This window comes from Apteryx rowi, unplaced genomic scaffold (assembly GCF_003343035.1).
Source record: "Apteryx rowi isolate R43461 unplaced genomic scaffold, aptRow1 scaffold_277, whole genome shotgun sequence".
Lineage (NCBI taxonomy): Eukaryota > Metazoa > Chordata > Aves > Apterygiformes > Apterygidae > Apteryx > Apteryx rowi.
In genome coordinates this window covers 499584-514187 of record NW_020449163.1, presented here as the reverse complement: position 1 = coordinate 514187, position 14604 = coordinate 499584, and the positions used below count along the sequence as shown (strand labels likewise).

General features: G+C 37.1%; 1 protein-coding gene across 2 annotated transcripts in view; it reads right to left on the bottom strand.

The window, feature by feature from the left end:
• Positions 1-14604, bottom strand: part of TBC1D5 (TBC1 domain family member 5) — a 309786-nt gene that overhangs the window by 157879 nt on the left and 137303 nt on the right. For both annotated transcript variants that reach the window (XM_026068628.1, XM_026068627.1), the window contains one exon: positions 12455-12521. In XM_026068628.1, the coding sequence (XP_025924413.1) occupies positions 12455-12521 (67 nt within the window). The remainder of the gene's footprint in view (positions 1-12454; positions 12522-14604) is intronic.

Below are 14604 nucleotides of genomic sequence, written 5' to 3'. Positions count from 1 at the left end.
CCTCATGAGCAGGATGTCATTTGGAGGGTGACAAAGAACAAATGGATCTGTGACCAGAGGTCCCTTCCAACCTCACCTATACTGTGATTCTGTGATCACACCTTGTTTGATGGTTGAGGTTTCTCTGTTCAAGTGGTACTTCCTTTGGAAATCCATTGTTGTTCAATACACATATTAAAGCACTTCAGCATAAATACTTTTTCTCTTAGGAAAATTTGTATGGTGCAAAAATAGCTGTTCTCCAAGCTCTCAAACATTTTCTGCAGTGAAGGATATGAAGAACAGCATGCATTTGCCACTCCACAATTTTCTTGCAACAGCAGAGCATAACAGGACTTCAGAGAAGAAAGGAGGCAAATATGTGTATGAACATCATACCTCTAAAAACTGCAGTTTTTATGTATGAATACTTGTCTATGTTACACTACAGATGAATCCCAAACAAAGCAGTATTTATCAAGAGGTGAGCTTCAGAGTCCCCTCTAAACAGCACCTGCAGAGCTGTGTTTTGCAAATGCAGCATCAGCTCTGGACAGATCTGTAGTGCTTGGTAAAAGAATACGTGGAATCCCCTGGTAAAGGTGGAGGTATTCTTTACAACAGCAATCAAAATCATCCAGCCATTTCACAGTAATCTCTAATTCCACTTAATGGTCCATGTTATTACTACAATCTAATGTAGAAAACTAACTGGAAAACTCTCTCTTTTTTTAAATAGCTTTCCATACTTGCAAACTTGGTTGAGATGCAGGGGTAGACAAAGTGACCAGTGTGAAATTTCCCTGAGTTGTGGTCAGCTAGATTGCTGAAGGGTTGAAAGAGGAACATCTCTCCCTGCCTAGACACTGTAAGGAAGGGAGCACAATGGGCAGGATTTTACACTACAATATCTAGGTAAAACCTCACGTGCTCAAGCACCGTTTTTAAAAAGGTTAAAACCCTGAGGTCCAGTATCTTATTAAAAGTCACTAGAGGGACACTATTTCACAACTACAGAGGAATGAGCCACTATAAGCTCTCAAAGACCATGTATATTTTTTCTTAAATCATTCTAAGAATGAATGATGCCAATCGTGTAACAAGAGGCCTGGAAAGTAATTCTGGAATTCGAATAGTAGTTCCCGGAGCTTTACTGAGGCAGAGGTTGAGCTGTTGTAATTTTGGGGAGAGGTAACAAAGGACATTCTTGAGTTGATAGCCAATACTGCCATCAGCTCCTAGGTCTGTTGCTAACTCTGGATCTACAGCACAGTGGCAAAACCAATGCATCAAGCACAGAATGCAACCTTAGTTCATCTACACTTATTACAAAACAAATAATCACTATATTCAGAAAAGGAAGAAATACAAAAGAAGAGTGGTATGGCACAGACATTCTGCTAATCAACACCAGTTAACTGCTGTGCTTACTGATTTACAGGATAAACCTGTTGATTTACACAAACGCATGTCTTTCTGGAGTCTAAAGCTAGCAGAAGTATTTTTATACTACAGTGTTCAGACAATGTCATACTCCGTGGAAGACATCAAAACCCACAGAAACATAAACTGAGTAAATTAGGAAGACCAAGGCAAATGAAAGTCTATGTCTCACTGAAAAAGGGAAAAGATTCAGTACAGCGACTGCAGGGGCTAAAACTAATCAGGTAAATATTATTATCTATAATTACTTCACTTTTAATTGAAACAACAGGTAATGAAGAAACCAGTATCTAAAAGGCCATTAGAAACTGTATGTAGTTCTTTGTCTCATGTATTTGCAAAGTATTTCATGCCAAGTTTTGAAATCCCTCTCTCACATCCATGATGAAACAAGATCAGTTTAATATTTACGACAGCATTTAGATAACAAAGAATATTTTCAGAGCATGAAAGATTACTGCAATACTACTGAAAGGCGTGAACATTTGCATACATTCTAGATTGCAATATAAATCTCAAGCTTATTTCACCCTCTAGACCAATATTCAAGGATAAAATGGATAGTCTCATAGAGATCCAAAGAAAACTCTTGAGTAGTGCTGCTAATATTGGCAAAATTATCTAGAATAAAATGGTGTGCATGTTCCCAGAAAAGCCAATTTCACATTTTTATACAATTTTTGTGAATAGTCAAAATGTGTTCTTTTAAATGTTTCAGACTGAAACTCAGCTCCCCAGAGGCACCCAGTGAAGCAACAGGCTACTGAACAGGCTGTCAGAAAGAAAAATTCTCTAATGATGATGTCATATGTTTTGCAATAGGAGGTCTTTAGTGACAGGGACATTCAAGTAACTGAATGTAGTATCTACATTTAAGTAGAGGAAACAGTTCTTTTCAAACATACAGCATATATCCAAGGAACATGCATAGTTTGTATTATTTATGATGCCATAAAGTGAACATTTTAGAAAAAGGTGAAGCAACAGCCAGCAACGTAATAAAAAGTTTATCCCCCAAAATAGGGAAAAAACAACTGAAAAGTAGTATCGAGCAATAAGCAGTAAGTTTTTAAAAGAAAAACATTTCTGAAATATACCAATTTTTTATTTGATATCCTGAAAATCCACTTGACAGCCATCATGTGAAGGCTTTTCAAGCTGCTTGGAAAACGTACGTATTTTCTTCTGTTGCATCCCAAACTCCTGCCTCAGGATAAGAGGCAGAGTTAACAGCCATAGAGCTGTGAATATGCATGGCTGCACTGCTGGGAGGCTCAAAATTCAAAGGCCAGATTTTCTAAACAGTTCAGGTCTCATTTAATATTAGCTGACACACAGTTAAAAAGGTTTGTGTTAAGTAAGGTAAAATCACTTTCTTAATATAAATATTTCAGCAAAAATTTCAGATGATTAGCTATCTAAATTATATAAGCTATCAGTTTAAGTGTGGTACAGCCCATGGAACTGATTTAAGGCTGTACTGGCAGAGGAACTTTTTGCAGGCATATATTGCATCTCTCATATTACGATTGGATCTGGCATAGGACCTTGAGATACCTTTCACTGTATTCAAAATTGACTATTTAATCTTGATCTTTCTTAGTGAGCCAGGTTTTGAATCGGGACAATACTTTACTTCTAACCCTTGAACAGTTTAGCTTCTGTAGAAGCATCTGATGAGAATTCTTCTTAAAGCCACCTGAAAGTCTAAACTACATTAACTTGTTCTCCTCTACTTTCTACTTCATGCACATACTTAGAGAACTTTGAAACAAAAATCAGATATTGTTTTCATTTATACAAACTGCACTGCATTTGTATTACTACTCTGTTTTCAATTTTTATTGTAATTGACTTACAAGTTACAGATTCAAGGCTTTCTGGACTAAATTCTCCAAACACCTTTGAAATCATTTGTATATAATATAGAATATTTTTTACTTTCTGGTTCTCCTGAATAGACTTCCCTTTACTAATCACAGAATCACAGAATGGTTGAGGTTGGAAGGGACCTCTGGAGGTCATCTAAGTCCAACCCCCCCTGCTCAAGCAGGGTCACCTAGAGCACATTTTACAGGATCACGTCCAGGCGGGTTTTGAATATCTCCAGAGAAGGAGACTCCACAACCTCTCTGGGCAACCTGGTCCAGTGCTCTGTCACCCTCACAATGAAGAAGTTTTTCCTCATATTCAGATAGAACTTCCTGTGTTTCAGTTTGTGCCTGTTGCCTTGCGTCCTGTCGCTCGGCACCACTGAAAAGAGTCTGGCCCCATCCTCTCGACACCCTCCCTTCAGATACTTGTACACGTTGATAAGATCTCCTCTCAGCCTTCTCTTCTCCAGGCTAAACAGGCCCAGCTCTCTCAGCCTTTCCTCATAAGAGAGATGCTCCAGTCCCCTAATCATCTTTGTAGCCCTTCGCTGGACTTGCTCCAGTAGTGCCACATCCCTCTTGTACTGGGGAGCCCAGAACTGGACACAGCACTCCAGATGTGGCCTCACCAGGGCTGAGTAGAGGGGGAGAATCACCTCCCTCCACCTGCTGGCAATACTCTTCCTGACGCACTCCAGGATACCACTGGCCTTCTTGGCCACAAGGGCACACTGCTGCCTCATAATCTGAGCAAGGCAGCGCGTATCGTCTCACCTAAGGCCCGTCATTTAAATGCAAGGAACCTAGTTTAAGCTAGGTGGCTAATCTTCCTCTATAGTAAAAGGAGAGATAGAGACACTGCTGAGGGTGCTACCAATCATGAAATAAGCATTAGATCTGCTGCTTTTCCCTCCTGCGAATTCATACCCACAGCTAGCCAGATCTCTATGAAGTGTGTTTATGTGTTCACATGCATGCAGGTTTTCTATATAAACACAGACATACATTCATTAAGAAAGAGAAAAGCTGGAGCTTCTTGTAGTAAACAACAAAAGTTTAAAGTTACAGCTCTACAAATCATGAAACTAAAAAATGGATGCAACAGGGAGGGTGGAGATACTATTTTGCAGGAAGATGCCCCAAAATGCTAAAACGCTTCTGTTTACTCACACCTGACTAGCTACAGCTGGCTTAGAACTAGCATAGTCATCACAATATTTAAAAATATACACCCAATTTCAAAACGCTGATGATCTTATGATGTGCAAGGTGACACACTCATAATTTTAGCTAGTCTTGCTAATTCTGCCGAAAAACATTATTTCAAATGTCTTAGCTCTGTAAATCCATCCATTTTGCAAGCAACAACATATAAAAATGAGTAAGTGATTTCATCATATAATTTTAATCTGTTAGACTGACTTGGTTTTATTCCCTTGGTTAAAACCCACATATTCTTCTATTCTTACTAAGAACAAGCCTTTGCTCTTTAGACTGATTTCAATTGTACACTACTGTCACAAAGCTTTTGTCTTCAAACTTCTTTGGATTAAAAACTGTAATTCCTCAACCCTGCACCTCTTGTATTTAAGCTTTACACAGAGCTTTATGTCTTGGTTTTGTGTTTAAAAAACAAAATGAAATCAGTGATCAGATGTGCTTTGAGCAGTGTTTGTAGGAAAATCAAGTTAACTAGTTTAACCTTCAGCATGTCCGTTACACAGGTTAGTACAGAACTCTTCCACTTAAAATCATGCTGACCACACTGAACTAGTACTGAGCGAAGAGTTGGTCACCTCCAGGTTCTCTTGCAGCTAAGCTCAACCAAACAGTGAACTCCTGGCTCTGTGGCAGATGTTCTTGCTTTTACGTCACTACGCATCTTATGGACTACAAATGAATGCCAGTATGATTAAGATCTTAAAATGTGCACCTCAACCCCAAGAAAAATACAGTGTCATTCATGCATCAGTGTTAGTCATGTTGGTGCAAAGGTGATGAAAGTGTTGAGTTTTGAAGGGTTTGCAATGCTGAAGTTCATCACATTACATAGACTCGCTCAGCTTCAGAACTTTTAATAAATACTTCAAATCTTTAAATACTCTTTTTAGAAATGAACTATTGCCAGATGTTGTGTTAGAGGGAAGCATCTGTGAAAGGTTTGGCAGGTCAAAATGAAAAACACAGTATAAATTCTGTTTCTTCTCTGTAAAGTTCACTAAAGAACTAATGGTGTTTACCAGAAAGGAGATTCCTCATTTAAAAAATTAAAAAACAACAAAAAATTGTGCAAACTGACATTTCTGACCTCAAACGTTATGCTGTCCTGTTCATTTACAGTTTTTGCACTTTATCAAAGGCATATAGTTGAATTTTGCTTAGAAAGTAATGTTTTTCACTCATGTACAACTTCTTTTTTCTCCTCCTGCCACAGGTGTCTCCTTCCGATTTCAGAACAAACTAATTTCATTTTTGTGGTTTTAAATAATACTAGGGTTTAGTAATATTTTAGTGAAAGTTAAATGTTTTGTTCTAAAATAAAGTACATTTAACCACAGTGCTTACTGTAAATGACACTTACAGTAGATCAACAAATCAAATGTATTTTGAGAATTGAAAAAATTGTTCTTCCCTTTGATTACTGAAAAACAACTTCACAGTTTATTGTATTAGTTATCTGCATTTACACCTGACCTGTGTATCCAGCTGCAAACAGCTGATACTTTTATATAAAGTTCACATCTGTAGGTCATTCTGTTTCCAAACAATGTAAATGCACTGTATGAACCAAAACTGAGTAATAATTCCTGGGCTATGCCTTTCTTTTAAATTGATCGTCTGAAATACTTTTTTTCTGATAGAAATCAATACATATTGCTACTGGTTTTGTATGAAAATGTGCATCATGCTTCTAGCTTGAGCTTCATCCCTTTCAGAACAAAGGTCTCTGCTCCACCCTGGAACACTGCATCAAAGTTTTCCCTTTGGATAAGAAAAACAGTACGAAAAGATGGTAGTAGTTCTTTCATTAGTACAAAAAAACCCTGACTAAATCCTGATTTCCTAAGCTGGGCTCTATAGTTATCAATTAAATTGGTTTATTATGTTACAGTTACACGCTGAAGTCTCACCCAAGTATCCTTATCCAAACCAGCTTTATTACTAATTTTGTTCTGGACATCAGTGGTTTCCAATACTCATTTGCTGAACTGAACTGGTGCTTCAAAGACAAATCAGTTCCAGCCAAGTATTTTAAGATACAGCAGTCAAAGAAACCAGGAAGTCAAGAGGGCCCTCAAACAGGGTAAGAAAGGAAAATAATTTTGAAAGAATTCAGAGAAAAATGGAAATCTTCAAAGCTCTGGATGTTAGAGTGTTTTCACTGGATCTCCTTGGATTTGCACAAAAGTGTTTTTGGAAGATACCTGCCATCAGTGCAAAGAGTCACTTTCCCCTGCTGGAAATGAAGCTCTGCAACATGTAATTGCCAACTTCTTCACAAACAGGGAGAAAATGAGAGTGCTGGCACAGAGAAAGTTTATAAGCAAGTAAGTGTAATGGTTCAGAAGGATCAGAAACTTCAAGGAGAGAGTTCAAAGGTTCTACAGACAAAATGAACTTGTACTGAAAGGTCTCTTTGCAAGGAAATGGCATCAGCCAGGAAGCCATCTAACAAATGGTTGTAGGTAAGACAAAACAAGCATGAATTTTCCTGCCTCTTCACAGAAGGATACAAGCTCTGAGAATTCTCCTTACACAATGGGAATGCAGTGCTACTTCACTGCTTGACCTTCCAACATTTTTGTAATTCAAAATATGTGAAAATCCAATAGAAACACTCATTTTCTTTATGGCTGCTGATTATGTGTGGACACGGAGTGGAAAAAAATTAAGAAAAAAAGGTTATCCTTGTACAGAGGTGACTTAAAAGTAAAATGCACTAAAGAGACACCACCTGCTTATGTTGTAGAAGACTAAATAAGTTTTAGGTTTGTGTAGTGGGCAAAGGGTTGCTTCCCATCAGATTAAGACAAGAGATTTCCACAAGGTGGGAGTATTTAAATTGCCTACATCTTATTAGACAACACTATGTTCAATAGATAAGGATAAAGGCTATGTATCCATTTCTGGCACAGCTGCCTAGAAAAGCCATAGGTCAAACATGGGAATCAAACTAGTTTCACAACCCACCTTTGGAAAGGGGTAGAAACAGAGAGGAACAGCTTGCACCCCTTGCCGTCTTTCTTCTGTATGCTCAGTACCAGCCCTGCAGTTGTTGGCTAGCACACAAGAAACGTGCCTCAGCCAGCAGGACTACATTGCCTTTTTGCAATGAGAAAGAAAACATCTGGTAAGCAGAATATGTAAGAAGTCAAGGAAAGAAAACAGAATACAAAAGTCTTTCATATACCAGAACTGCTGTCTATTTGAAATAACAGCCAAAGGAGGAATACACAGTGTCTACCTATGCTAGAACTTCAAGCAAACACCACCTGTCACGGAGTTTAAGTCCTGCTGGAAAGATCTTCATCCATCGTGGTACATGGGGCAGAAATTAAACTTATGTACAAATTCAGAGATGTATTAAGAAATTATCCAGCATAGTGGTCATGGGTCTCTAAATCATAAAGTCAGCTAACAATACAAGTATGAAAAGTGAGCTCTTTTTAGCTATATATTTATTAGAAGCAACGTTAATGTATGAATCCACCTTCGAAGAAAATAAGTGTCCTTGAGATGTTAGATTCTATCAGCCAAATTGAATGCCTGCATCAATGGCTCTCCCTAAAAGTCATAATTAGGTCATTAAAATATATTTAGAAAAATAGCCTGTAAAATAAAGTTAAAAAATACTCACCTTCATTTTATTTCATAGGTCACTGTTATACCATCTAATAAGATAATTAAAAACATGCAAGCAGCTGGTACTGAGACTAAACAGATTAATGTAATAGTCTGTAGTCATATGTGCTGGCAAGGGGTTCACCTCTTTGGCGAGGAGAAGGTCAGCTGCCCTTGGGAAGGCAAGAGAAAGACAGTATTTCTCCTTTCCAGTGACACTGCATTGCAGATACTGAAACTGGAGCTTGCACCTTTTTTCCTTTTCCTTTTGGCCAAGTCTGGCCAATGTGCACATCCAGAAAGGCTTCAACCATGGCAGTAAAACACCACAGTAGAGTGCAGCTCAAACATTTTCCCCAGGTTTCTTTTGTTTTAAAGATGAAAGTATATGTTTAATCCTGTGTTCAAATTTTTGTAACAGTGAACTTCAAACTTTGATGACACGGTACTAGGAAAGAATTTTCATAATATCTTATTAGTAAAGCTTTTCTCAAGTACACAAAGAATACTCTCCTCAGAGCCTGAAGATCAACTAGAAAATTCTCTGTGACCTGAGAGGATGCATTCACAAACTTACAGAATACTTAGAACTATGTGCCAGTCACATGTGTTTATAAACTTTATGACCTAAAGGGAAATGCTCAGTATCTGAACATATGCAGCATTAAATCTGTGCCATGATGAACACAAGCAAGATCCACAAACTCTAAGATGACACTATCATATTAAAAAAAATTACATACAAATAATACTATAGCACTGTTGATATATCAAAGGATAATGATCTGATATCATACTTTTTTAATAATTCACACACACCTGAATTCTTATACTAAACAGTATAACTTGTCTTTTAAAATAAAAAAAATAGGAATCAAGTAAATTTGCCCCACTGCCATGTTTTTTATTGTGGTAAAACAATATGGTCTTAGGAGCACTTTAACAGCAAAAAGCATTCACAATCAAGTGTTTTTAAACATTTGGAGTTGCCTCTTCTCCTAAATAAATTATAGAGAGACTGATAAAACATAAAAGAGCTCTTCTTTCAGTGAAAATTTTCAGTATGATTTTGCATATATTAGCCTTCTGCAAGCATGACACCTGCTGTGATCCAAAGATGGCATGGCCTCTTTCAGAGCAAGAATCTAATACCAAGGCCTTTTTTTAAATACAGTAGACTGAAACACATTGGATAAACAAAACTATCATCACTTTTATCAAATTACTAATTTACTGAAATAATATTAATTGGAAGTATCCTAAAGTAAGTCAAAATCTCCAATAAGTCCTTAAATAAATTACACAAATTTACCATTGTTATCTTTCAAGGTAGTTTAAGATTCATTTTTAGTCTTTCATAAGGTATTAGCTGTTCATTTTTACATAACACACAGCACAGAACTGTAACTATCAACACAATATTCAACCCAACCAGCAAATTTACAGCCAATCTCATTATATGATAGGAGTTACTTGCCACCGAGCAGAAAATATTCATTTCACACCTTAAATACTGCAATACTACTTAATAACAGTGTTAGCTTGCCAACTATTAAAAGCCAGAGTTTTTTTTTTATATACTGTACTCTCTTGCTTTATCATCTTGCTGCTAATTATACCAATAATTTAATATTCTGGCAGTGCAATAAAGACATGGGACTGATTTTAAAATATAACTTAACTTCAGTTTTGTAAATTGTACTGTAATCCTCTCTGACAGAATATGATTGATTATTATTCTGTTGAAGTGGTAGCTAACATCCTATTTATTATATGCACTTTGGACTAAGGAATATAGAGATACAAAGGCCAACTTTGTCTTCTACTTAATTGTGGAGCATTAAAGATGGCTTGGCACATTGGAATAAGCTTAGGGCACTACAAGAACTTTTCTAACTACATAAATTTTTAGCAACAAGGGGTAATATTCCAAAAGTATTGACAAAATACATTCATAACACCTAGCATGTGTCTTCTGACTCCTGAGGTTGATAGGTCACAGTGTTAAGGATTGAATTCTTCAGCGTTACAATAATCTCCTGTTAGCCATTTGACTGAAGCAGACGTGGCATGGTCCACTGTTTTGGTTTCATAAATCTGATCAATCACTATAATCCTGCACAGATAGTGTTTCATGCTCCACATCCTCTGTCCACAAATAACAGGCTGCACTAGACTGATGGATGAGGATCCACTATAGTTCAAGCTAATTTAAGTAAGTGATGCCACAATCCATCCTCCCACTTACTCCTAGCTGCATGTTCTAGTCCCTTTCCTTGCACCAGCAGCAATACTCATCTGAACCTCATCAACCTTGGGAAGGTTGATACAATGAACTAAATCATCAGAAAACTCACCCTACCAAAAATGGGCAGGTTGGGCTAGTTCAGCCCCCCTGGACTGGTTCACTAACAGATGAGTGCCAGCGCATGAGTAAAGAGGAAGGTGTGGAGAAAGGGCAGCAGCTCAGCACCACAGCTTACACTCTCAGCGAACCAGAGCCTAACTGAAGCTGGCTTCTTTTTCGAGCTTTACTTTGGCAGGTATAATCAGCTGGGGCTCTTGAGTTAATAACCTTCAGATATAAGTGTCCTGGAATTAATGGCAGAGAAGAGCCCTCAACTCCTTCCCTTTGCTAATCTGACTAAATTCTATTTTGCTGATTTTTCAGAGACTGCTTCATTGTCTGTGTATTTACATAAGTTTCTCACCTGAAAAGCATAAAGATTATTCAGGGCGATATTTTTGAGCTCTTCATTCAATGCAAGTAGTTAGCAGCTGCTTTTGTTATAAATGTACTGGGCTATTTAAAAATACTTTTTTATGCATTAGGGAACACAAATGTAACAGGAAATTGAGTCAGGCAGAACCCTAAAAAAGATCTGCTAACACATTTTTCTCAAAGCAAGCATCCTAACTACACTCAAAGGGTATCATCACAAACTAGGTTTCATCTGAACATAAATTAGAACAAGGAATTTTTTGGAATACAGAAAATTGAAAGGGTCCGTAAATGAAAGCTCCCCTGGCCCACTGTGTTCCTGCAGACCTGCCCTCTGTTCCAGTCTTGCTCTCAGTCCAGAAGCTTTCTCTGGGTGTTTGAATTGCAACAAACTTTTTGCTGTCCCCTCTGAGTCTTTAGGAAAAGTCTTTCTTCTCAACACTTTCAAGTCCTGGCTTTTTGCTCCCTGCTCTTCTCAGCAATCTCACAGTCTCTGGTCTGCAAGGGAGGGTGGGGGGGGGCTCTGCTTGCTGCATCCCTCCCTGCCTCCCCCAGCTGTGTAGCACAGCTCCCTATGCCAGGAAGGGGTAGATGTTCCCCACTCCACCAGCTGCAGCCAGGGCAGGGCAAATGGGCAGGTTCCTCCTGCCTGCCTGGCCTCACCTCTTAAGCATACACTACAGGAGACTATAAACAAAAAAATTAAATAGAAGCCATCCATCTTAGTGTGCTATAGGAATCCAAAATGATCTGGTGGTAAGCTTGATTTTATTTTACCATACTCAAGCATCAAAATCAGATGTAGTCATTCTAGTTAGCATAAATCTAACCTAGTTTAGTCCTAGGGACAAACATTTAGCAATTGTAGCAGAGACTATATTTGATTGACTGAAATATGAAACTATATTCTGATGACTCTATCTATTGCCTGAGTTTTCAATAACACGAGAGGCAACACTTGATTTTTCCTACTTACTAGCTTTCTGTGCTTTCAAGTACAAGACATCCTCAGCCGTTTACCCAAGCAAGGCTCAAGCTCAACAACAGGGCTGCAAAAAGTTGTTCTGCACCATGTTTTTTTAACTGGTGTTTACTACCAACAGAATTGAAATATTATCTTACTGTCATAAAACATCAAATTTAACAAATCCTGGTTTTGTTTTTTAATTGGAATAATTAGTAAGTGCTGTTAGAGTTCCATGTGATCCATAGATCGAGTCATTTTGGAGAAAATCAGAAAGATGACCCTGGTAATTGGCTCAGCTACTACGTGTACAGGTGAGAGATTTCGACTTCATTGCATGCTTTTGGGGAAAAAAAAGACAAGATAAACTAAGAAATACTTTAGGCTTACAGCTATACAATGCTTTCATTGGTTAAGCATTTTGAACAGCTTTCTCATGAAAACGATAATCTGGAAAACAAGTTTTTCAGATTGTTCCTTAATGCTTTTCATCTGTCTACTGACTGTTGCAATTGAAATTGTACAATAATCTTAAAATATACAGACTTGCTCCTTTGCTTTAAATATATCATGTTGCTTACTTTAGTCAAACTTTTTTAAAATTAGAAAAAAAATACCAAAACTACTGACCTGTAAGAAAGAAATGTTCCATCAGAATCTGGGCTGTGGTGTATGCTTCCATTTTCATTTGATCCTCCTAATATAAAAATGAAAGAAAACGATCTCAGTTATGAGACCCTCTGATAATAAATATCACATTATTAGTGACAATAGCAAATGATTATATCATACATGGTAACTTTAGTTCATGACAACTTAAATGGACACTTCTTAACCTTTTGTCTTCAAAATCTTACAGCTTTCAATAGAGACAACTAGACACAATATGCCATTCTGAATCTGATTGTTCTAAAAATATAAGATTCAATTTCATTTGTGGTTTTGATTTAGACCCGTCTCAACTTGTTAAACACAGTTTAAATAGTTAAAAACCATAGAGGTTTACCATATAAATAGAAAAGTTTTACTAATATTAAGTCAAAGAATGTAAAAATTCATCTATTCTGTGAAAGCTTTTGAGTTGACTGTATGATACCATATTTTTTTTCCCCATAGCACAAGTTCAAAGCTTCTATCAAACTACCTAAACAGCATGTCTGTAAAACAAGATATTTTACATAATGTCAGCTGTTTATAGCTAGAACAGTGAAGTTCACAGAAACCTACAACTAGAAGGAATCCTTCCTCTCTAGAATAGACTTACAAGTTTATTGAAAGACTTACAAGTCAGAAGGAATCTTCTATTTTTCATGTTAAATTTATTCATGTCCTGTTTTACACTATTTATTCCTGCCTAACCTGTCATTTAGCTTAGTAATTCTTCTACATCCCTGATGTTTATTTATTTCCTTAACACATTTATAGATAGCATCAAGTACCTTTATATCCTTTGTTCCGCTAACTGAAACCAAGTTCTCTTCGCCATTTTCCTAAATGAGGCTCCCTGGCCCCTCTTTCGTTTAAATCAGTCTTTCTTAAACATGGAAAAGAAGGGACAAAATTATAGACAGCATACTGAATGACGTCTGATCAGTTGAGTCTCGGGACAGTGTTTGTTTCCCCTACTAAAAATACCTTGCCTGATATAGTCTGGCCATGCCACACCATGTTGTAGTTTCACAGTCATCCTGTAACCAACAGTCCCAAATGTTTGCTCTCCTTAGCCATTTACAACAAGATGGTTGCAGTTTATAGTAAAATTTCTCACTAGTATGATACTGTAGTTCATATTATTTTGTGCTGTCTCTCGAATTGGTCCATTTCTGCCTGAATATTCCATTTGTGTTTGCACTGGATTTGCACCACCTTCTAATATTGTTCCTTCAAAATAGTCCATCAGTGCAGTCTCACATTTTGTGCCAAGGCAACGAATAAAAATATTGGCTAAGATCTGTTCAATCATAAACTGTTGAAGAACTCCACTAAAAATATAATTCTTTCATTACAATCTGTTGTCACCTATTTGTCTTATAATTACTTAATTTCACTAATACTCATATTTTCTATTTCATAACATCTCCTGTGGCACCACATCAGATGGTTTACTGAGAGCTAGACAGACCTAACATATTTCTTAAAAACATGTTTCTTTTGAAAGAAGGCTAGCAGGTTAGTTGGGCACAATCTCCTGTTTAATGTGATCAACCCGCACTAAAAGTTATGCCATTTCATTTCTTTCTTATTCTTTTCTTAAAAATTTTGCTGAAGCATTGCACAGATAATGGTCAGCCCATTATGCTTGCAGCCACTTTGCTATCGTTTTTTTTTCTTACCCTAAGTATAGAGACTACATTTCCCTTCCTTCAAATATATGGCATCAGCCACAAACTGAAAGACTAAACATTGTTCCACACAGCAGCATTTATCAGTATCCTCGAATAAGGGTTACTTTGCAGGTCAGATGTTTTAATTGTTATTGGACATGTTCATTTATAATCTCTACCTAACATTCCCCTTTAATTCCATCCTGCCTTTGCTTGAAAATTTGTCCTTACTGGAAATTAAAACTAAGTATTTTTCTAGGTTTAGACCATACCCGGATTACATTTAATTTCATTCTCCATTTGCCCTGCACAGGGGTTCTAGTTTTCTTCCCCAGAAAGCTTATTTATGCAGTTAAGTAATACTTTCTTGTTATTTTAAATATCCTTCTTAGAATCAAATTCAATTTAACTTTTGCTAATTGTCACTAAAACCCCACACTTGCTGATAGCCAGGAG